The sequence below is a fragment of the Bombus affinis genome, chromosome 5, assembly GCF_024516045.1.
Source record: "Bombus affinis isolate iyBomAffi1 chromosome 5, iyBomAffi1.2, whole genome shotgun sequence".
Lineage (NCBI taxonomy): Eukaryota > Metazoa > Arthropoda > Insecta > Hymenoptera > Apidae > Bombus > Bombus affinis.
In genome coordinates, this window is record NC_066348.1 from 8,870,541 (window position 1) to 8,895,335 (window position 24,795).

At 34.2% G+C, this 24,795-nt stretch overlaps 2 protein-coding genes and 1 long non-coding RNA gene across 12 annotated transcripts; 1 reads left to right on the forward strand and 2 right to left on the reverse strand.

Annotated features, from left to right (window-relative positions):
* Position 1: 1 nt before the first annotated feature.
* LOC126916086 (dual oxidase maturation factor 1) lies at positions 2-5,251 on the forward strand. The gene is made up of 10 exons (XM_050721476.1): positions 2-140; positions 984-1,099; positions 2,165-2,703; positions 2,975-3,231; positions 3,398-3,455; positions 3,549-3,683; positions 3,913-4,132; positions 4,241-4,452; positions 4,620-4,815; positions 4,931-5,251. The coding sequence occupies exons 4-10, from the start codon at positions 3,067-3,069 to the stop codon at positions 5,109-5,111; spliced, it is 1,167 nt and encodes a 388-aa protein (XP_050577433.1). The 5' UTR covers positions 2-140; positions 984-1,099; positions 2,165-2,703; positions 2,975-3,066; the 3' UTR covers positions 5,112-5,251.
* Positions 914-2,191, reverse strand: LOC126916105 (uncharacterized). 2 transcript variants are annotated; one of them, XR_007710425.1, is made up of 3 exons: positions 2,064-2,191; positions 1,493-1,618; positions 914-1,186 (listed from the first exon to the last, which is right to left on the reverse strand). It is a non-coding gene; the product is annotated as an uncharacterized LOC126916105 (long non-coding RNA). The 2 variants fall into 2 exon arrangements; XR_007710424.1 differs by having other exon boundaries at positions 914-1,618.
* Positions 5,252-5,715: 464 nt separating the features above from the next.
* On the reverse strand, positions 5,716-24,621 carry LOC126916062 (dual oxidase). 9 transcript variants are annotated; one of them, XM_050721406.1, is made up of 22 exons: positions 24,516-24,621; positions 22,032-22,924; positions 21,769-21,964; positions 20,249-20,329; positions 18,408-18,569; positions 15,176-15,363; positions 13,890-14,094; positions 13,650-13,816; positions 12,648-12,884; positions 11,803-12,248; positions 11,334-11,535; positions 10,496-10,822; positions 9,499-9,723; positions 9,166-9,384; positions 8,600-8,803; positions 8,204-8,516; positions 7,639-8,013; positions 7,336-7,553; positions 6,661-7,122; positions 6,403-6,558; positions 6,186-6,314; positions 5,716-6,026 (listed from the first exon to the last, which is right to left on the reverse strand). In XM_050721406.1, exons 3-22 carry the CDS (start codon positions 21,848-21,850, stop codon positions 5,898-5,900), a joined length of 4,527 nt encoding a protein of 1,508 aa, XP_050577363.1. In that variant the 5' UTR covers positions 21,851-21,964; positions 22,032-22,924; positions 24,516-24,621; the 3' UTR covers positions 5,716-5,897. The 9 variants fall into 9 exon arrangements, with proteins under 9 accessions (XP_050577363.1, XP_050577358.1, XP_050577361.1 ...); XM_050721401.1 differs by having other exon boundaries at positions 24,368-24,543; XM_050721404.1 differs by having other exon boundaries at positions 11,803-12,244; positions 12,644-12,884; positions 24,368-24,543.
* Positions 24,622-24,795: the final 174 nt, after the last annotated feature.

Here is a 24,795-nt window from a genome sequence, read left to right on the forward strand (position 1 = left end):
GAGTACCAGTCGAGTGGACACCTGGCCGTGGCCGTATGAATGAAAAACGGTAGCTCGTATCCGGGATTTTACGTTCCAGTAACTCCGTTGACCAGTATTCTGTGGGTTGCTTTTATTGCGGAGCGGAGGATGTGAGTCAGGTGAGAGTTCGGTTCGAGAGCTTGTCCGCGTTGACGAGTTTCTATGGCTCGATTAGAAATATTACTCTGGTGATCGGTTAGTGTGCTGAATTTAGGCTTTTCGTTGCTGTTATAGATATGTGGCTTTTTAATACTTAAAAGCTGTCGTTAAACGAAATTACAATTAATTAAATTAATTCTGTCATGGGTGTTGTTTTGCGTAGGATTATTCTTTTTAGTTTAGACATCAATGATATTAAACGAATACAGGTTTTATTACTATTAGATAAAAATGTAAAACGTTAATTAGAATGTGAGCGAGATACCATCGCGAGACGATCAGATTAAAATGAAATTCGTATGGGATGAAATTTTATTCCATGACAGTACCTGTTAGGATAGGATAGTTTTCAGATTGTAGGAAAGATCTTTGTTTTATCAATTAAGTCGCTTAAAAGTCTTAAAAGTCTCATACGTAGTCATGATAATTACTTTTACAAATAAAGTACAAAGAAAGGTGACGGTTACAGATGTTATTTTTTAATATATAGCTTAAAATTTAGGATTATTTATGTTCTTGTGATAAATAAATTTATCAATATAAATCATTGTTTTTAAGCTGTTATTAATTATCTATCTGAATAAAGGAGACATAATGCAACATATTTCTAAAGAATTAATGAACCAGGAGAAGTAATAAATAAAGAGAGTAATATATACTAACTAATAATATAGTGTAGACAAATAAGTAAAGTTGTAACTAATTACGTAAAAATCATAAATAGACACTACCGTAATTGCTTACGAATTTTATTAAACGTTCCATATTATTACTTTAACAAGCGCTATCTATTATAATTTCAGGATAATAAGAATGAGCCTGAAATAGAACATAAATTAGTGGAAGATATAAGACGAAGGATAGTGGGTTTGAACGAGTCTGATGAAGTGAATGATACTGACCTTCCGTTGGATAATGAGTATGTAGTTTTGGAATGTAGTCTCCTTTAATAGTTAAATGCTGCTAGTTGGACGTCTACGATACTGATTCTTAGCTTTAATTGCGCCTGAAATCCAGTTACATATATATTTATGTATATGACACCGTTTATCTTCATTTTTTATAATTATAAAGTAATTAGAGTGCCTCTTTCCTCTTGAACTAATTGAACTTGAAGCATGAACGTTACTTAATTGACGTGCAGGATGAGACTAAATCCACGTTGCTTTCTTTCTGTTTAATCATCATAGTTTCATGCAGATCATCTAGTAACATCATTACACATTCTCGACTACCCCAGAAACTCAATTAACTGTTGCATGTCTTATCGCTCTTTTTGTTCATTGGCTTTTAATATTACTTTCCTACTCACTTGTCTCATTATTCCAGATTTATAAGAACTTTCAAAAATTTGTCGAATAATGCTATTATATTTTCTTTTAGAAGTTTCTTTTACATTTCCAGTAACTTTCATCACACTTTTTCTACGTTTAAGCTTCTACAAGAAAACCATGTACATGTTTTGATTAGTCATAACATGTAATAGCAAATTTTTAATATTATCATTAATAATAAGATTATGATCAATTAATAAACATATATTCACTTTAAATTAACAACTTAAAAATCCAATGCATCAACTAATGATACGTCTCCAAGTAAATCCACTCAAATACTCCTCTTTTTAACCAGAACTTATTTTAAGCGTACATGTGACGAAACACGAAATAATAATAAATTTTTAGTGTTATTGTTAATAATAAATACTCATACGTTAAATAAACAACCATGCAATCCATTACATTATCCATTATAGTCACATCTCCAAGTAAATCCACTTAAACACTCCTCTTCTTAACAGGAACTTATTTTAAGCATACATGTGGTGAAACGCAAAGTAGTAATAAATTTTTAACGTTATTCTTAATAATAAACAATCATACCTTAAATAAACAACCATGCAATCCATTACATAATCCATTATATTCACATCTCCAAATAAATTCATTTAAATATTCTTCTTCTTAACCAGAATTTATTTCAGGTGTACGTGTGACGAAACACGAAAAAAATTCCCCGGGAATCGAGGTGCAAGCGTCATCGTCTGTGCAGGCGTCGAAGTCGCCCGCGTGCCATCAAGCATGCCACGCGATCCACGCTCACGTGTCACGTCTCGTGTCGTCATCCGGGATCATCGATCGCCGATCCGCCGAAATAAAACGCGCCAGACACGCACCTCTCGCTCTGAGCCGCGTTTTCCTGGCTCAGCTGATCGAGAACACCTTTTGTCCCTCTTCGCCTCCTCTATTTGGACTAGGTGGTGGCTGACTCCTTCGAGAGTTAGCCAGCCCCACCTGGTCCGTTTTTTCTCTTTCATGCTCCCCTCTTAAACACGTTAAGACTCTCAGTCCCCTCTACTCCATGCCTGGAGATCGCTTTCGAAGACCCGTTAACCTACTGTGGCTCTTAGTGTTCGAGCTGCCTTCGAACCTTCCATGTTCGCAGTGCAGGTGCCCGCATCGTGCATCGTTCTTTCACAATAATCGTCCTTGGGTGCTGGTAGCCAGAGCGTGGCGACCTAAGGTACACAAATTCTTAGAAACTTTGACTTTATACTGTTTCCTATTACTTATACTGTGATCCTAATTTCGTTTTGGTTTGAACTGAAAAAAGGATTTTGAGTGTTTTAAGAAAATCTGTAAGAAAAATTTGAAACGAGAAGTCACACGTGATTGTTTCATGCTTTAAGAAATTTTCCAAGAATAGAAACGTTTAATTTGAAAATAAAGAGCGCAGAAGGGTAAAATTCACAGTGATTTGCTCTCTGTTACATTTATACTCGATGGATGCTCAGGGAAAGCCACTGATGCCAAGTGGTCTACAAGGAGAACCGGAACTGGCCGGTTCCCTGAAGGTCGAAGGGAACTCGAAGATTCGATTAAAAAGATGAAGGGATGGTTCGACGCTTTCCGTATAGACGGAGGACCCACGTTGTATAGCTATAGTAATCGTACACCTGTCACGGGAGATGTTCCTCTAGTGATTGTGTTTGTTATATTCGGCACCATCTTTACCGCGTTCCTTGTCATATTTCCTGGAATACGAAAGGAGGTCAGTACTTCCTTCTTCCTTTTATCCCCAATTTATCCCAAATTTAAAGTTTAATCTCATTTTATCCTTAATTTAAAGTTTAATTCTCCAGTTAATGATATAATTATGAGTATAATTTTTAATTATTTGGTTACTGATATGAATTATAAATTTTTATGGTTGACAGCGTATTAGCACGTTCCTCACGGTGACATTGAGCCTTTTCGTTGGAGCGTCGATCCAAGGTTTGTGTAGTCCACTTTGCTCGCAATTAACTGACTTTTTTCTATTGAACTATATGTATATCTATGTATGTGATTCCTTTTATATGATTACAGTCGCTCAGTATGGATCATCCTGGCACACCAGTTCCGCCACCATTGTTAGCACATACAGTGCATTCTCGAGACAGAAAACTGCTGCGGAAATCGGAGGATATATCGGTCTGATGCATATAAACATCACCTACAGGCGTAAGTTGCTATAATAAACCTGCCGCCTGTCGCCTATTGTGCGTCCAAAATCAATTGTCTGCTCGAGGTCACTTTCTCAATTATGAAACAGTATTACAAATGACTTGCTTCAGTTGTTAGAAAATGGGTTCAAATATAATTTGATGTATCTTAAATTAATGCTCTTATATAACGTTATTTAATATTTAAGTTATTCTCTTTTTATTATTTTAATAATTTCCACATAAAGTGCTACCAAGTAGCGAAAATCCAATGGACGACGTGGAGTATAACGAAAGATTCTGGTGGAGGAGTACAGGAGAGATGACGAGTGCCTTTAAGCAAGCATTGAACCAGGGTGCACCGTTTCCTATAGTTTCTCTAGCCGAATACTTCAGTCTTCATCAAGAAGGCTTTTCCTGGGGAAGCAAATATCGACAAGCTGGTTACTACGCGTCGCTAATGCTCTGGTATGCCTCGAGAAAATACCTTTGCCATTGAGTCACTCTTAATTCATTCTTCTGTCCTGACTGTATCTTTCGTTTTTATTTATACGTTGACTAATTGCTTCTTTCTAGGACGTCCTTTACTTCTTGGGCCATGATGAACCTGTTATTAATAATAGTGCCACGATATGGCGCTTACGGCATGATCTTCACCGGGATATGTATGCTTCTGACCAATTTAATCTACTGGGCACTTTTACCTTGCGAGCCTCTCATTGCACATATCGACGGTTCCATTCTTGCTTTTAATTTGGGATGGAATTATTGGCTTGTATTGTTAGCTGGTTAGTACTTTTATCTTCAGCTCTAGAGTCTAAAATCTAAGTTAAGAAGATCTACAGTTTTAAATCTAAATGCCTGAAGATGAAATGTTGTTTGAATTGAATGTATGATAGAATACATGATTGATGAAAAAGGAAAAATTGGATCCTCAGGAAGTGAATTCTTCTAGGTATCGGATGTATGTTCACTGGAGTGGTGATTACGGCGATAGACATGATCTTTCCTCATCAGTTCTCTACGATATTGGAAGTTGATTACGATACGCCGTACGATAGACATGTTATCATAGAAGAGAGTTTCGATACGAGGAACGTCAGGCGAAGATTACCTAAAATCGAGGATTCATTTGGTGATCGTATAATAAGGTTCTATTTTAATTCATGTTTGCTTAATTATATGATATGTTGGATTAATTAGCAGCAGGCTTGAGTATAGCGATTTAGAACTTATTACATAGATCTGGAATTTTTATCCTTTCAGTCAATTGTCTTCCAAGCTACAAAATAGACACGATATCAAGGAAGAGACACAAGGTGTGATAAATCGAGGATATACGTCACACGAGCCTTCAGAATTTCACCATGACTCTAATGAAGACTCGTCAAAGAACAACTGGTCTTATCCGTTTCCATCGTCTTCACGTAGACCTATCAATACTTGATTATAAATGCTACATAATCTTTTAGCGTTAACAAATTCCTCAATATGTTTCAACAGAAGTTTTTGTTCATTTAAAACTGTAAGTTTAGCCCTAGAACTCCTATGGAGAAAGAAAGGGAATAAACAGTAACTACAATGAAATATGCTTTTCTAATTTTTCTGATAAACTTAATTGTTTGATCGCTTGAGGACATAAGTTCAATTAACTCTTTTATTTACTTAATTAATCAGATCTCTTTAAATTAATTAACCAATTATCTAATAATTAATTGAGAAATTAACATAGGTGATAAATGCTCACTGAACCTTTTGACATTTCCAGAAGGAAAATTTTCTTAAATTTAGAATCATTTCGTAATTCAAATTATATTTAAATAATAAATAATAAAATAAATTAATAGAAAAAGAGATACAGATTTTTGATACAATTTAAATAAAAATTCAATCCTTAAGCGGTTAAAAAGATATTTAATTCAAAGAGATATGTAGGAGTTCCAGGATAATGAGCTTGAAAATCCTCTCACCCAGTTTGATCAGTTCTGCTTATCAATGTCATATCACGCAATAGGGCTGACGTTAATAATACTGACTTTATCATACGTAAATTGAAGAAACAAATATTTTTTCATTCTTTTGTAATCATAAATAAGAAATATAATATTTGTTATATAAATAAGGCATGCGCGTACGCGCATAAATATGTACACTCGATAGAATTGCACGAGATTCACGATAGAGTCCATCGTTTTTCTTCTTCTACTCTTTTCTTGAAATGATATCAACTAGACTAGCCGAAGTTTTCGAAGTGGTGAATGAAGTACGGCAGGCGTCGCCCTTTATTCACTTCGTCGCAGGATGACATCACACTCTTTGTCAGAGGACGCGGTCCGCAGCTAAATACTCCTATCTTACTAACCTACGGCAACATTTTAATTAAAACAAAAATTTAGATTAGTATATTTAATTTTTTAAATAACATTTATAACGTTTCATTTTAATTCGTGATAATTTATTTAATTTTAAGATTAAATATTCCAATGTGTATTAATTAAGCGAAAGTAATTCTAACACTTACGTAGCTATGCTTTTTCTGAACAAATTTTAGAAACGACGTCATATCGGGTCTACCAAAATGATTTATCGCTTTTAACCCGGTGAATATACTTTTCTTGGACAGCCTTTGGAAATGGTTCTCACAAATATACTGTAACAAAGAAATTTAATTCAATTTGTGTTTATATAATAAAAATGTAATTTCCCAACTAAGTAATTACTACTGTGCGATAACCTACCAACATGGTTGTACGTAAATCGAATTTGTGAAAAAATTGCGTAATAAATATGTGAATTTCTAACACGTCCGTAACATCCTTCCTCTCGACATCTCTTAGTACATCGATGAACCATTCGAAATGTTTGTGAGAAGGGCAAATCCAAAGGAAATAAACCTAAATTTAATAAAATATAATAACATAAACATTATTAAATATTTATAGTATGCAAAAATATCATTTTTTTATCTGAGTACGATAAAATTCAGTTATAATTACCTTCTTACAGGCAACTCCAGAGTATCTATTGGTAGAAGTTCCAAACACGAGATCGTTCAACATGGAGGCGTAGGGAGTGACACCAATGCCACCGCCAACCATCACAGCGACCTCGAACTTGTACCAATCTTGATTGCCACCACCGAACGGTCCTTCTATTCTTATTTTCGGGTGCTCGTCTTCCGGGTTATAATTACAGGGATCGAAGTAATTGCGCAATTTCCAAGTCCACGGTCCCTGCGCCTTAATGTGACACGAGAGAAAGTTCTCGTGTGGTGCAGAAGTCAAGGTGAACGAATGAAATTCGTTCGACCTAAATGCGGTACAAGAAAGACGAACCCATTGACCGGATAAATATTTCAAATTTGGTGGCCTGTAGAATTTGATTTTAATCACGTCTGAAGGTAGCAGTTCCGTTTCGATGATGTCCAGTGCCATGCATTTGGTACGGAGACTCACCATCTTAAAAATAATAGTGTAATGATTAATAAGGAATTTATTAATTTAAAAAATGTAAAATAATAATATAATAATTAATAGCAGTAATTATTATGTATGAAAATTGGAAAGTAAATTATCACAAGGCGCAGCTAGTTAGTAAAAGAATTAGATGATAAAATTATAAATCTGAATAATAGAATCAATAAAATACAATAGAATAATCACTCAATTTACCTTGTCTAGAGAATAAATAATGGCAGGGCCAACAAAGAAAATCCAAAATCGCGGAGAGCCAGTCAAACGAGCCAAACCGTGTATTAAACACAATGCATATAGAACTACGTATAAGCTATGCGTGGACCAGAAGAATTTATACGCTTTTTGACGAATAGTTGGGTGAGCAAAGACAAAAATGATTGTCATTACAACGAATAGCAAGATCCCAGTTAAACCTGTAAAAATAATTTAGTGTTACTTAAAACATTTATATGATTATTAAGTAATTTGTAATGAATAAAAATTAAGCTAAATATCTACCTGTTACTGTTCTAAAAAGCCAAAACGATATTGTCAACCGAGCATCGCTTGGGAAACTAAGTTCGCTGGTCAAACATCGAAGATGAGCTAATGGTTGAGTCGAGATATGATAAAAGTTCACCATGTGTCCCACTGTGTGCAAAACGGAGAAAAATAACGCAGTGCACGCAGCAATTTTATGAAATTGTATATGAGAATCAAGAGGAATGTATTGTTGAATAGAAAATTCTTTGAGCTTAGTCAAAAGATTGCGTGACATCGTTAAAAGGAGTAGACAGTAACAAAAAGACAAGGCTGCTGCAGATCCTCTAGTTATGGCGATTCCGACTCCCATAATATGTCTCAAATCCGTGTGTTCAGCCATAAAGGAATAGTCTAAAATTTAGAACGATTCAATTGTTTCCCTAGAAAATATATTCAGTACCTATGCATGTATTTATTATAGTTCCTTTTTTTTCAGAAAGCTGTTCAATTGTAAAGAAAAGTGTAAGTTAAAAAAGGAACTTATTACATATTTGGACAGATTCGGTAGCCCTAGGTTTAAAATAACCAAAAAGAAACTTACAAATGAATCTTTCGACGAATAAAGCGATGGTTGTGACATAGAAAACAAATAAATAGAAAATATTTTGCCGATTTTCCTCAAGAAATGTCGAAACAGCGTCCCACTGTTTTTTAGCCCAGGTTTTCGAATCCTCTGGTGGAAGTTGATCTATATGGAAACTTGTCATACGAGCTACATTGGTCGATGTGTCGAGGAAATTCTGCTTCGCGCCTTTGCAATCGAGACCGATCGCAACGAAATCGCCTTTATACTCTTTCATCATCAGCTTGAAATCGTTGTACGTGAGGTAATCCTTTCTCTCGAGTCCGGCATCCTAAAAAAAACCATATTGGAGATGCAATCGATGTTCTGGATACGGATACTTTAGCGATAGACATTTTGGAGTTGAAAGTTTACTTGGAACATTCCATCGATTAATTCTGTAACATGATCGTCTGATAGACTAGTTGTGCGTGCAATTTCTACCAAAGATCTGAGCATTTCTGATAACTCTTCTTTGTCAATGACTCCGTTACTGTCTTTGTCGCACATGTCAAAGATTATTCTTAATTTGTCCTCGGTTTTCCCGCGTGAAAATAATAAAACAGTGTCCAAAAATTCCTAAAATGGAGATATATTTAAGTTTTAATTCCTTGATATATTATTAAAATGGATGAATTCTTAGCTTTTGGTTATTGCTTTTTAACCACTTAATATATTATTTTTAATCTTTAAAGCTTAAGCTTGATTACAAATCTAAGCTAAGACTTTAATCTAAATTTTAATTAAAATTTTAATTAAATAATTGGTATAATTTAATAACATAATGTTTTTCTTAAACGAAAATAAGAAACTTATCAACCGAAAGCACTAATTATTCAAAGAAACTGTAACTTAAAATACATATAAAATATGTCGCACAAATATGTTGTATAAAGGTGCGAAACTTAAAAATTCCAATTCCAAAATTCAACGCCTTTTACCTGAAACGAGATACGACCGTCCCTGTCTTTATCGACTATATTAAACATTTTCTTTACGAATACAGCGTCTGCACGCATTCCAAGCGCGCTCGCAAATTCGCTTTTAGAAAGCGACGTCCTCATCACGGTAACGACCTCACCGCTGTCGCTATCTTCGGATCGTCGTCGCCTTTCACCAGGTCGTAAACCGAACGTCAGGGCGTAAGCTTCCCTAAAGAACTGTCAGAAAAGGAAAAAACTAGCCTTACATAGTTTACAAAGCGGGAAGTGATACGTTGAAAGCTTTAAAAGGCGAAATAGGAGTCGATTCGAACTAAGAATACAAAAAAGTACCTGCTCGAGTTTCTTTTGGCGGCGTTCCTTCGTTTCCGCTTTTGCAAGCATAATGTCCCTACTCACTTGGGACAGGGTGAAGTGCTTCTTATGGGACGCCAGAAATGCCTCCAGTTTCGCAATGAACTTTCTACGCGAGGCCAGTGAATCCAGTTCAAGGACAAGGTCGTAGTCTCGCGGTATCCGCAATAGAACCAACGCCTTACGATGACCATTCTCGTTTTCCTAAATAAATATTAATTAATATGTTGTACAGAAGATTGTGCGAAGAACGTAAAATGTTAGGAACATTTTTAATATTAATTTTTGTTTGCCTAACGAAATGGAAAATGATAAGAGGGAGAATCCCTTGATTCTACGTAATAATAATATATAGAATGCTCTCTATTTCAAGCACGCTAGACCATTGTTAGTAAAGTTATTTTTAATGAAACATATTTTATGCACAACTTAGAAAGTGTAGAAAAATAAATAGAATTTACAAATATTTTACTAAAAACCACTTGAATATCAACATGTTGACTGAAACAGACTGAGTTTTGTAAAATACTATATTGTAAGAAAAATGATTAATTCCTAAATAGACGTATTTTCTACTATACAATATTTGAATTTTTCAGTCAAACACATTCTTATTTTAATTATTTTAAAAAATTTAGCAATCTAATTCATTAATGAATCACGATAATGACACTATACTACAGTAAAACATTGCCCTAATCATATTAACAATAACCAGCGTAATTCCATCTTATGAAGCAAGAAACATTTTTAAACGCACGAAAGCGTGGAATTACATGGGTTTCGCATATCAACTCGGCTTGTTGAAATCGGTGAGCCAAACCAGAGAACCAGTCTCTACAAATTTTCATGTGTTTAATTCACCCGTTTCCTTTGTAAAACTCTATACAATATTACACAATTACGAAGTTTCAGCCAAGATTTCTTGACTGGATTCTCCTTCCAAAAGTAAAACGTAAAAGTTTGCTGCAATCACCTGCGATTCTTCTATCGTGACCGTGTTCACGTCGCAGAAATCGAATGTGCGGAGTTTCTCTCCCTTGCGATCGACGATGTGCAGAGCCGCTTCCGGCCCGAATTTCACCTTGACCAGACGACGATGGTTCGCGTGTAACCACTCTCGTACGATCATTTTGTCCACGCAGATTTTACCATCTTTCCTTTTTTGTATCGCTTCTTGGAGAATTTTTAGACGTCTTCTTCGTCGGTTTTGGAGCTTGACCAGACCATAACCGGCACCAGCGCAAAGAATCGGAACGAAACCGAGAAAAACACAGGCGTATATGTACACCAGCTCACTTCCCTGTAATGGAATAGATGTACATAGTTTTCAGAGTTTGTACATATAGGGTAACATGAGGAAAACGTGAAGTTCCAGGAAGATAGTTTGTTACGTAATGTTGTATAATAGACTGGAAGAGATATCGTGGGGTTTTGAAATTGGTTAAACTGGTTATCGTTTCAAGAAATGCAATTTGAGATACATATGTAAAAGGAAACAGAGGGACTATACGATGTCGATTTGGCATTGTATTTTCTTTGTAGTACTGCCTACTCATTTGACTTATTTTAATTTAGCTCATTTAACACCGCCTACGCTCTTAGGTTCTTGTGTTTCAATTGCATTTTTGGTTCAAAAAATAAAAGATTCTTTCTTTTTAAAAGACATACTTTTAAAAGCGAATTTTAGAAATGACTTTTGTAACATGAAATTCAATATGCTTCTATATTTAGGGTGCATACGGTTGTACGTGTAATTATATCGATTAATACTTTAATTATCTCTTCCACCAATGATAATGAATAATAATTACTTCAAAATAGTCGTAACGTTGTAGTGGAACACAGGGCTCCAGCATTGTTGAGTTGAGTTGATAAGGCTGAGGACATGGATCTCCTTCTTCCCAGTTGAACACACCTCTTTGAATGGCGTCTGCTGGTATTCCTGTCGCGTTTACTATTACGTCCCATAGAGTTACCCGACGAATATCTGCTATTTCACTTTTTGTGAAAATTCTAAAAAATAAAATATAATATAAATGTCAGTGCACAATATTACTTTTGGAATTTATTTTAGAAATTTTTATATAAGCAACTAATTAATAATTTGGGATCGTTATCTTACTACTATTAACTTTTTCTTTCAATAAATTATAAATGGAACAAAATTTTATTATATACTTTTTAAACTTCCTGAATTTTAAAAATTTGAAGCCATGTATAATATTATGCTATGCCTTTAAATTCAATATAATACCTATCAATGCTATCATCATCACTTACCCATTTTCTTCATTTTCGAACCAAAATCTATCAGAATCTCTCAAACGAAGAAACTGTTCTTTAATTACAGCTGAAAAGAGTTCTCCAGGGCCGGCACTGGATTCCAACATTCCACCAACGTAAACGTCCACGTTGTTTAAATTATTCGAATGTATTTCTACTAACGTACGCAATAGCGAAGGGTTTTTATTGAATAATTCCGGATTGATTTCGTTCCAAGTTTTCTTACGAGGTAGCTTGAAATGTGCCCTAGCTGTATTGTAATCTGGAAGCCCGTTGTCCCTTCCTCGCATGATGTTCAAAGCACCTAAATCGCGTCTTGAGAATTCCATAGGTCCGAATAAATTATTTCTAATGTCAGTGCCAAGGAGATTATCCTCTTTCTCTGCTATTTGTGATGTCATGCCCATGAGGAGTTCTTCGATCGTACTGTTAGTTAAAACTTCCTAAGAATATAGAAACATAACTTTATCTAAGTTAAATGGAATTACATTTAAATTAATTAAAATATAAAAATAAGATATTAAAAACTGGAATATTAGAATTATTAGAATTATTTCTAACTGTAGAACAAAAAGTAGAATAAAAAGATATGCAGAACTAACTGTAGAACAAAGTAGATCAGATATAATTCAGTAAAATAATGTAAAATAAAAAATGTTGTGCATCTATTATTTCCTTATAAAACGAAAGAAACTTTTGGGACAACCTAATATATTTGAAATTATTAGAAATTTAAATTTATCAATTATTGGAAGTTATTGAATATTTACTGGAAATTGAAATTATATTCATAATAATAATCTGTATCTAATATAAACTATTTGTTTTTAAACACCACTTGCATTGGAGTCCCACCAAGTGGAACAAAGTCTAATCGCAGGTTGATCGGTATTAGTTCTTCTATATTCGCAATTTTCATTTCGACGATACAATCCTGGCGGTATCAACGTGTGCCCATATCGAAAAGCTGCGCTCTGAAATATGTGACTGATTCCAGGATGTAAATCTGGCTTGTATCCCGTATACGTTGGAGGATCTTCATTAAGAAGTATTGGAATATATTCGTATAAGATAATATTCTGCAATTTAAAAAGAAAAAATTAATTCTATCTGTTAGTGACAAATTCTATTTAATTTAAAAATTCAATTTGCAGAAAAACAAGATTACTTTCGAATTGTATTATATTCGTAAAAAGTAACAAGTAATAAAGTAAATAAACAGTATAGTATAATGTGGTTAAACGATATAAAGACGATACTCATAGATTTCATAAAGGATTACAGTCGGTAAGTTCGTATTAATTCTTCAAGTAGTATGAAATTAGTACATCGTGTATACCGAGTTACAGTAACGGTGTACAATTACACGACAATGATATAGTATTACTTGTAACGACGACAACGGAGTGACAATTTATGGATAGAAAGTATATATTACATCTGTATTTTATTGTAATTAAGTTAGATACTTAATATGTAATCGAATTAATTAATGTGTATATCGAATATGGAGATGCTGATCATCTTTATGAATTTATGCTGAATAGCAATCTGTATAATTATGAGAAAATTCCATAAGATTGTAGATAATACGATAGATATAAGATGATACGAGTTGCTTTAAGTAAATGAATTCATCGTTATATAAAGTAATATTTCTAATTTGTATGTATATTAAGGTTTGAAAAATATGTATCTTATTTTTCAATAATAATCTATAATAAAACAATAGCTCAGTCAACAATTTGCGATTTATATCAAATTTATCCAACTAGATAAATATATAATAAATAGGTGGCCACACGTGCCTGTATTTAATAATTATTTAAATACAATAAACAAACCTGAAGCGTTCCTATAACAACACGTCTCGCTTTCTGAAAAATATCTTCATCAGACATATTTGGATTCTCCAGTTGTATTCGTGCAGCAATCACATTATGCCACCGATAAAACAATATTCCAAGAGCCAATAACGGAGGATGCTGATTCGTTCGTGGATCTCCAAGAACTAGATATGATTTGTCACAATGAAACAAATTTTTGAAATCGTCACGTACAATGATAAAAGATATTGAACTCACGATAAAGACGTTCTGGACTGAGCATTCTCATAACGTGTGGAACAGCATGATTAAAAAGTGGAGCACGCATCGTGTTCCTCACAGGAAATTTCCTGGTAGGCTCCATAAGGAGGCTGCCGTTTTTGAAAGACCTCATGGTGTTCGCCCATGCTTCACTGCTCGAATAAATGAAGCTACCGTCGATCCAACTCGTCACTTTGTTTATCTGCAACCTCACGTATTCAGAGCTACTTTTCACGATTTATTTCCCAATATCTGAATAATCTTTGGTAATAGAATTCCGTTCTATATTTGAAGCTATATTTGAAAGTTTTATGTTACACAAATGTTTATTTTTGGCATATTTTATATATGGGAATTATATATCTTATACTTGAAAATTATATATTTTGTAAAATTTTACCAATTTTTTAATATTTCTAAACCCCGAAAATCATATATTTTGCCAAAATTTTATATTTAAATATTATTAGATTATAAATAATGCCATTTTTTCGGTATGTTTTTCATGACAAAATCCATTAATTTAAGTTTAACTGTCGAAAAAATAGCATTAGTTATGGAATTATCTAATATATACGTATATGAATTTACACGTAAAAGGTAATGAAATAAACGAGAAATTATGGTGGGTATACAAGTTTTCTGTGTCTCGTATGTGACACGGTTTCTCGTGAAAAATGTTCAATACGCTTTACCCGGTGGCGCAATAATAAGATACGCTGAAAAGAAGCGCAAGAAACAACTTGCGGAGCTCTTAATGACCACTACTTTCTCTATCATTATGAATAAAGTTTATATCCATCAAAAATATGTTGTCTGGATATTTAAAAATTTCTTTTTTATTTTTATTAAAACGATCGAACTTTCTCAAATATAAATTTAAATTTTCGAATACAATTCAATTTCCGAATTTTCATATTAAGACAACAATATCCAAACTCAAGTCTAAATCAAATTCAGATCCTACTACATTCAAATTAAATTCAAATCCATATTAAGTCAAATAAATTGAAATTCGAAACTCTTTCTATATTGCTAGTCGAAATTCCCTCAAAATACGCTATAATAAATATGCAACATATTCTTATATTTGGTAATTATCATATATAGTTAAATATCACTACATTTATTATATATTACACTATACGTTGTCAAAAATATCACAAGGCAACCTCGCTTTCCAATGTTCAACCAAAGTTCAACGACGCAAATCATTCACATATTCCCAACTATCAATGTATAAATCGGGTGAATAAATAAAATCGGGTAAAGCAAGAAATTACCTGTTCACGTGGGCTATTAGGGCTGTGTCCGGTTTGCCGATCATAATCCGCCCGACGGAAGGGAATGTACTTGTTACCTTGGCACTCCTTGTCGAAAACCGGATCGCATTTGTCCACGTCAATTCGATGGTACTCTATGGGGCAGCCACTTTCGCTGGCCATGATTATCTCCGACGTGACCAGTTGCCCTGAAATGGTTTCATACGCAGGTTCGATGAAGAGCGATCGAGGTTCCACTTCTCAAGGAAGCGGTCGCAACGCGCAACCGGTTCTCGAAGGATCACTTTTTCCCCTTTGGTCGCTTCCGTTGTCGAGTTTCGCCGCAAACACCAATCGACACGGATGGAATTCAGGGGAGTGTTCCAGTTTTTGCATTTCGCCTCTTTCAAGAATCGACCGCACTTTCCTTTGCTCTGGTTCCTCGACGTTTGTTAATTCCGGTTTAAGCAACGGTTTTTGGGACAAAATTGAGAACGTGAGACCGAACACGTTCGCTTCAAATTATTCGGCAATTGACTGCTTCGGATTTGGATTTTTTAAGTTTAATCTAATTAGAATTCTCACTTTGCTCGATTCGAATTAAATCAATTAAATTCAGATCGAATTATTGGGAAACCTAAAGCATTTTGTAATACTGGTTTTCTATTGAAAATAATGAACCAGAAGACACCGGACGAAAAGAGAAACCGAGTCATTTAGATACCAACTCATTACAGGAAATAGAAAACAGCAATATATGATTCGTAATAGAAGATATTTCCAAAAGCTATGACAAGACGACGGAAACAGAGCAATAAACTTCATACATACAGCGAAACAAACGAAAGAATTAAGGATATAACAGCAATAGGACCATTAAATGTACCATTGTCGATAGAAAGAATTATCGCATAGGTAAGATTAGCTGGCAAACTAGGTTGGACAACGACGATAAGACAAGGAATGAAATATGAAATAGAAGAGAATGTTAACTACATAACACCAGAAATAGAAAATCGAAAACACATACTAAACAAGTACACAATAACATATACAGAAATCGGACTAACTACGCTAATTCTGGCTTTCTTCGCTTAAACATTTTCATTTCGAATTATTAGAAAATCGTTCCTTTTGAATTCTAATTTTCTTAATTTAATTTCATTATAATGCTGAATTTCCTAATTCGATTTGCTTTAATTAATTTTACTTCAAAGTTTTGAGGAATCGTTTCTCTTTAAGTACGATTGTTGTAATCAAATTTGATTTAATGAAACACACATTGGATTGTCTGGAAATTTTCCTGGATGTTTCTTTTGAGAGCTGATTTTCTTAATTTAATTCAATTGGCTATCCAAGGTTCATCTCTGCAATATATACTACGTTCGTTGCGTACTAATTTAGTATTCTGTATACACTTTACTTAATTTCCTTTATCGTTAGACATATCCTTTATCATTTTCGCTACGGTTTCATAAATGTACATATACATAATAAGATACTGAAATATAGAAAAATTGTTTAATTTTTCCTACTTCCACGTATTTAAGCTTTGGGTTATTATGTAAATATATTGAAGGATAATTCCATGTAAGTACATATGCCGATAAATTATAATGCGGCAAGTTTCTAAGAAAAACGTCTGGTACTTGGATGCCATTATTAATCTGTCTGTTCATTAATAGTTCCATACTGAATTGATACTTAATTGATAAGAGAAACAATGAACATAATAACGATATGATGCATACGCATATCGCTATATAATTTTTCACAGAGAAATCTAAGTGAAATGGAAATTTAAATGCACGTGTGCTTGATGAATTTCAGAAATTCATATCGTCGAAAGTCTTTTACGAATACATTTTTATATTTTTTACAGTATCATTAAACATTCAACAAAACCTTTTCACACATATTGCAAAAGCCCTATTAAAATTTGACTCAAATTTAATAAAATTGCTATTTTTATTAGTGGACTACGAACGTGTATACATTTCTGACAAAGATTAAACTTGAAGAAATGTATAGGATGCAGGTAATATACAAAACTATACGAAATATCCAAAGTATGGTGTTTATAACATTATTTGAATGAAACAGGAGAAACAAATTTTTATGTAAGCTCCATTTTTCTAAAACATCTCTAATTTCTAATTTGATCTAATAAAAATAAGAATTTTCATAATTATCCACAGATTAACTGCTAGTTTTATTTATTAGTTGTAACAATTCTTAAAACTAAATTAAATACGAATCAATGATTCCCTATTTTCAATAATTCCCGGTTCAACGTGTACCACACTTCATTATACGTTACACAGAATATTTTACCGTGAAAAGTGGATCAAAAAGTTCTCTGCACCTCGTGATACTCGTTTCTATTCCGACACCCGGACACCTTACTGTTTGCGCAACAACGTGCACAGATATTCGAATGCGTGCACCGTCAGCCATGGTAATTCTACATGCTATTCTATCATTACCTGATTCATTCGAAATATCTCCGAGTGACAATTTTCTTGTATGACGACATTACTCTCAAATCGTATTGATTTTTCCGATATTTGGAATTAAGGAGAAATAATTGAAAATTTCTTTAGAAATCGTTGGGATTTCTCTTCAAACGAAATAAACGAAAGATACTTTACGTTGCATGATTTTTATTGAAATACTAGTAATTTGACTGTTTTATTGAAATACTAGTTCTTTATTGAAATACTAGTAATTTGATCATTTTCGTGAGATCGAAGAGAAATAAATTTACAATTTCTACAAAGATCTTTTTTTTCATAATAGGTAAAGGAAAAAAGATACTTTAAATCCCGTAATTTTGGTTCTTTGTTAAAATGCTAATAATGTAATAATTTTCTCGTAAATTTGCCTAGGTTTATTCTGATTGAGTCATCGATGCTAATGCAGTAAATGTAAAACGATCTTATTGGATTGTTTAGTCTACAGACTTCGCCACTATGATGAAATTCTTGTTAATTTCTATGATTAGGCAAAGAAGATCGAGGAATAGATAGCGTGAAATAATAAATGAACCGTTTCCTTTTATTGAATCAATTGTAGAATTATTTTCTGATGAATGAATATTTTTTTGCGAAGGACGTTAATTATAATTTAATTTTTACGTTTATCTGTATTTATTTCGCCTCAATCGATGAACAATGATTTATATACTCCGTGAAATTAAATGAGAATTAATATGCATTGTTTAAAATGATCAAAAACATTGATATGTTCTTACCGAAGAAGGCAAATAATGCTGTCCTATTTTTGACGGATGGCAGACCATCGTCACCTTGCATGAAAAGCTGACTGAGCTTCCTTGGAGATGGCCTATCCTGGCCAGCCAACATGTAAACCCCATCGGAATATGCTGCTGGCATCTTTCGTATCAGCCTGCTGTCTACGGATGTACAAACCGTGTTAAGAGCGACATGATAATCAATTCCTTTCTTTTTCTAATTATTTATTACAAAGCATCGTCGTTCAGCACTTTCGCTAAATCTTTTGTCTTTTGGAATAATATTTCCCCTGTTATCTGGGATTATTTAAAAAGTCTTCGATATCGATGGATCATAGCTATAGCCACCGACAATTGTATCATTTAATTTGTATTTTCATTCTGTATTTCACAGGCAAAGTGCTATTAATGACATCTTTTACATAAAACGCAGAACAATAATTAAAGTAAGATACTTAAAAATTGAAAAACTAAACGCCATTTTTATAGTAACTTTTGATTACGAATTGAATTCATTAGAATTTTTCCCGAGGAAATTATCTTTTCTGAAACTCATAATTTCTCAGCTCAACTTATAATACGATGTGTATTTTTCTTCCTCTGAGCTTCCTCAACTCTCTATTAGGTAAATAGCTTAATCCAAACTAGTATAACTTATTTACGATCTAACGATAACCATTGAAAGTTAAATAAGCGTATACTTTATATTTTAATGCTGTGAAAGAAATGTAGAACCGAATCAAAAATTGACCATTCCGTTATTCTTTTCTTACTCTATTAGCACAAACGATGAACTCCGTACGACATTATACGTTTGACTAAATTATTAGCGTTCTGTCAGGAAGTACATAGATAGTTAACACGCAGGAAAGAACACTTTATAAGATATGGTGTCATTTAAACAAGGCAGAAAATTAGCGTAAAAAACGTAACAGACATTTAAAGCGTAAAATGAAAGATTCTTTTGGTATAAAAAAACAAATGTTTCCCTGACAGGACCCATTCGTAACTTAATCATTTCTTTTTCTAGAGAGATAAAAAGACAATGATCTCGAGATTTTAGTCTTTTTAATGGATATGTACTATTTTCTAAGTATCATTAGTAGCAATGTCGTTCATGTTGAATAGAATACATCAATGTTAGTGTAATAATCGAGGGGCGGCGATTTTCATGTTTAAAGAACCATAACATTTCTGTCGGCAGAGCTGATTACGTCTTTCACGGTGCTAAAGTTTTTGCTGGCCATTTTATACCAGCCTATATTGAAACAAAATAGCGACTTTTTTCGCCTTTCACTCTACGCGCCATTGGCTTTGCACGCTATTGCAATTCGAGCCGCATCACAGTGTCAACAAAAAATATTTGCAACTACAATTCTCTTCTTTCTCCGTTTAAATTATAACAACTTCCATGTTGTAATGCAAATTTAATAATCGTACAAATGTAACAACGTACAGATAAATATTAACGAAAAGCTGGGCAAAATTACTGAAAATTTGTTCAATCTCACTGTCCCCGATTTCTATCAAATATTAAGTTCTATCATTTAATTATAAAAAAACAATACATAATCACAAAACAGTTTCTTTAAATTCCAAACCTCCTATCTTCCTCGCAGTTTATCAATATTTCTCAATGTTTCATTATCAATATTTTATCAATATCTTATTAAAAGTATTCTTACGATATTCTTCTAAAAGACAATTTTTCCCTAATTTGACCCTGTCCTACCGCATAATAACGATCTGATGCTATTCTACTGTGAATGCAACTTGTTTACAAGGAAACAGATTTAAACAGAGTAACAAGACAACGAAGCAATAGTATTTGAACTACTTGCCGATCGATCCCCAATCAGGATGAGCCAGATTGTTGTACCATCCATCGTACCTTTGTTTATCCGCATAGCTATGCGCAACTCCTGTAAGAAACAACAAGAAAACATTTTCTAAGATCATAATGAACAAGAAAGCGTCGAATTGCATCGAGAAATGCAGTGTTCTTTCGACGAAATGAAAGTTTTCTAATGTTAAAAGTAAGTGTCACGAGAGGGTCCAAGAACAAACATTAATAAAGTGGAAATCTTTAACTACTCGTAGTTGGATCGGATCATGTACGATGAATTCAAAGGCATGCATCGCGTTATATATCTATGGATCGTTTCTTGGAATTATGAATATATTTTTTAAGAACTAAATGAAATAGATTTTGAATGAGTCGTGTTTCGATCACTTTTTTAATATTTCGGGACATTATCATTCAGTTCATTTCTTGAAATCGTGAACTTTTTTTTTAGGAATGATTCAGAATCTTTCAAATGAGATCTGCTTCGATTATTTTCATCGTTCAGTTCATTTTTTGGAATCACGAACTTATTTAAAAATATTCAAAATTCTTTGGAGGCGTTCAATCGTTTTTGCCTATTATTGTTTACAAAGTATCGTTTATAAAGTTCTTAGTTTAGAATCGTTCGATTCATTATTTGGAATCTTTTAGAAAAGAAACAAAATTTTTCAAATAAAATCTGACCCCCTTGACAATTTTTAGGATTGGTCGTGGAGTGGTTCACGGGTAAAAGATAATCGATCAGTCAGTTAACTATGCAAATAAATTATTCGTTAGGGATTAGGAGGAGATTTAATTTACAATCAACCAAGTTGCACATTTATCGAGAAACGAATGTAGAATTAATTTTAAAGCTCTTTCATAGAGGAAATAAGCCAATTAAATTGTAATGACCTTAAGAAACAAAAAAGAGTAGAATTAACAGGATGAAGTAAGACTCAGATCTAATTTGGTTGAAGCTTACGTTACACAGTACTCAAATTAACTAAATTAACGTGATTTGATTACTAAATTATTAAAATCACAAGGAAGGCACTTGTTTACAAAACTATATACAATTTGCATTTTTCTTTAAAAACCATAAATTCTTTACGCCTTAAAAATTATTCAGTCATATGATACCTTATCCAAAGTCATACTCATCCATAAATTCCATTCTCAAAGTTACCATAATTATCCATAACCATTTATGTACCTTATTAAACCCACTATTTATATCATTTTCAGACAATCTTAATTATGAATCAGTTTCAGCAATCAATTCAAAATTCTCAGCTACCTCTATGGGTCGATATTTATACCTTACTTTAAAACAAACTCATTGCTAATATCGGAGATCAAGAAACACTCCACTGGTTCTCCCAACTATAAAATAGCAAAATGAAATCTCCTCGATTGGAACATCATTGCTCCACATTTTCACTTTCGGTACACTTTCGTCGCTCCAAGTTCGCTCGAGCGGATAACGGAATCGCGCGCGTGCAGCGATCTAGCATCATAAGGTAAGAGTCGTACCGGTTCCAGCAGGCAGGATGATCAAAAGCAGCCAGACTAGCAGGTCGATCCATGTCGAATCTGGTGGTCGTCGTCGTGTCATCGTCAACGTAACAACACGCACCCGTGCATTTCTTTCAACGATTGATCACCACTTTTTTCCTCTCTTGGCGCACAAAACCTGCCGCACTACTCGATGCTTTCTGTTCAGAGTCGACTGCGGGAATGCATGCTTCGTATGAAATATCCTCCGGCTCTGTATAACGAACCGCTTGTGTACTTACTATCTATTCAAAGGAGGAATGGCTACGAGGAAGGCGTGCAAGGTGACACACACTTCGGTACGCGACAAACTGACTCGAACGTTATCCAATTTTTGGTCATATACTGTACAAAAAAAGAAAGAGATATCAAAACAGCGGAGATCAACGAAAAGGCACTTTCTGTGTGGTGGATGGAGGCACAGTGAGGTCGTAGCCGGGCCACCACGGAGAATAGAGACAACACGTGCGACACACGGGCGAAAGAAAAAGAATCGAGGTCCGTTCGCTGGCTCTCAGGGTATGCCTCGTGTCTGGCGGCTTCGAAGCAGGATTCCCCCCACCCTCGAGGACGTTGGTGAGCGAGGGTACACCTCATACTCGAGTGGTTTGGGCCAAGAGCGCTCAGCCTGTGTTCGCTGTATGTCGTGTTGCCGTTCTTGGATACGCGGTGAAAGTCGCCGGCCTATTTGTTTCGTTACCGCGAACGCGCCTCTGTCTTTCTTTCTCTTTCCTTCTCCGTATACATTGTGCATATCTTTCTTTCCCTCTTTCTCTCTCTCCTTCGTTCACCAACACATTCTGTCTTATTGCTCTCCTCACTGCTCCTCCACGCTCGCTTCGCGTTTCTTTCGTCCTCGTCGTCTCCACGCCTCTCATCACTGTTCGTTCACCGTATACAACATCGGGACGTATAACGAAGACGACGTCACCGCAGGCACAGGCCTAGTTTTCGAGTCCGCGGCACCGATTACCCAAGGCGAAACCTCTCTCGGTTCTCCGACCTGAAGTTTCAAGGTCGATGACGGGACGTCTCAGGCTACGGACACTGGCAGAGAACATCCTGGCAGCCGGTGATGGCAACGTTTAGCAGGAATTCGTTCGCGTTCCGCGTTCTGTTCCTCTGATTCCGGACACTGAAAATTGAGAACGGGTAGAGGGCATCATGCGTGACCTTGACACGAGGATATTGCTCGATTATGAAGTAAGTGGTTTGACGTAGTGGTATCTCTATGATACAGACATAATATAGTAGTTCCAGTGTTAAGTAGTTTAAAGTATCTTGCAATTAGACTTCTACAATACAGAGTATAGTATAGTAGTTTGGTATTCATAGATATATACTGTATTACAAGATCTGAAGTGTCTTGAAATATATAGTATTTCCATAGTATATAGTGTAATATAGTAGTTCTGGTATTAATATATAAAGTACTAAGGTGTTGGGAGTATTTTTAAATATTATGTAGTAGATTAAAGTACCGGGTACCCTTAGAATTTCATTCTTCATGGATGTTTTGGAATCTTGTATATTGGGCTGGCAACTAAATGATTGGCGCTTTTGTCATTAGATGGTATTGACAAATCCGCAATCACTTAGTTGCCAACCCAATAATATATGTTAATAGTCAATCAACAGAGTGAATTGAATCTTTTTGAAGTTATTTAAATTTTCGATGTAAAATATGAAAAATATGATATTTTTGCATAAAAATAAGAATCTCTAATCAGACAAACTTTTTATTTTCTTGCTCAAAAGCAAAAATTAAAGAAGTTTATTCTAGAATTAATTATAAATACGTACCTCTCATACATATTATTGTTTATTATACTAGTTAAAATACCTTCGATCATTTCTTCTAGAAAAAATTATGAGATATATGATTGGAGACCTGGCTAGAGACTCTTGCATGTCGATAAATATTATTCTATTAGTGGTATTTCAATTTCCTTAGAAATAACGTCATCTATGAAGAATCACATTCTTTATAAAACATTCTATAAATCTTGGCACATTTACAATACTACTGAAGTGAAATACTGAGTTATCAACAATATTCTTCAAGAAGTAGAAGATATATATCACATGTCAAACCAAACCTGTATTTAATTCCTATTCTTTACATCATATCAAATATAATGTAACAGGTGTTTCGTTTTACCAATGAAGGAACACTTGCAATATCTCAATAATATTACAGATTCTTTGTCTGCTTATGGGAACAGTCGCACAGGTGTGTTCTTTTTTCTATTTTACACCACCTGAAGTAAAAGTTAGACTAGAAAAATGAATAGTTAAGCAACGCTATTTCTCGACATTAGACTTGCTTTAAAATTTTGTAATTTCTATGATACTCATCCTTAAGTAATAGATTATATATAGACCATGTATTTCAAAATTGAAAAATTGCAGAGCAGTCCTAATAACACATTTCTCTTAAGTATTTAAACGGAAAAAGAATTTAAGATATTGAAAAATTGAAAAAATATTTTTAAGTAATGTTAATGGGATAAAATTAAATAAAAATTGAGGATAATTCTAATGGAGAAAAGTTAAGCTTCTCAAAGAAGACACGCACAGAGTGAGTCAACTTGCGAAGAGATCTCGCACTCCTGCAACCGGGCGATTTTTATCGCCCTTGGCACGAATCAGCAAAGGCGATTGCATTTCGAGAAGGAGATCAGACAGGCATATTCCTTATTAAGAGTATATGTCATGCTAAGCACCGTTCTTCTCTGCTTGACCGCTCCCTTCCAGAAAGCTTCTTCATCTTTTCTATGATGAATCACAGACCGTTTACCAATAGTCCTCAAATTATACGCAATCGCACAGAGAAATACATGTCTTCGTGTCTAGCGTTCAGTATATCCTTTGTTCTACTACCTGAAATTAAAACCGTCATTACTATACAAACAAGGCTGAAAAGCGATTAACGAGTTGAAACAAAAAAGAATCGTGCACCTGTATTTTAATTTAAGTAATTCACATGCGCTACTTTGCTCGAGT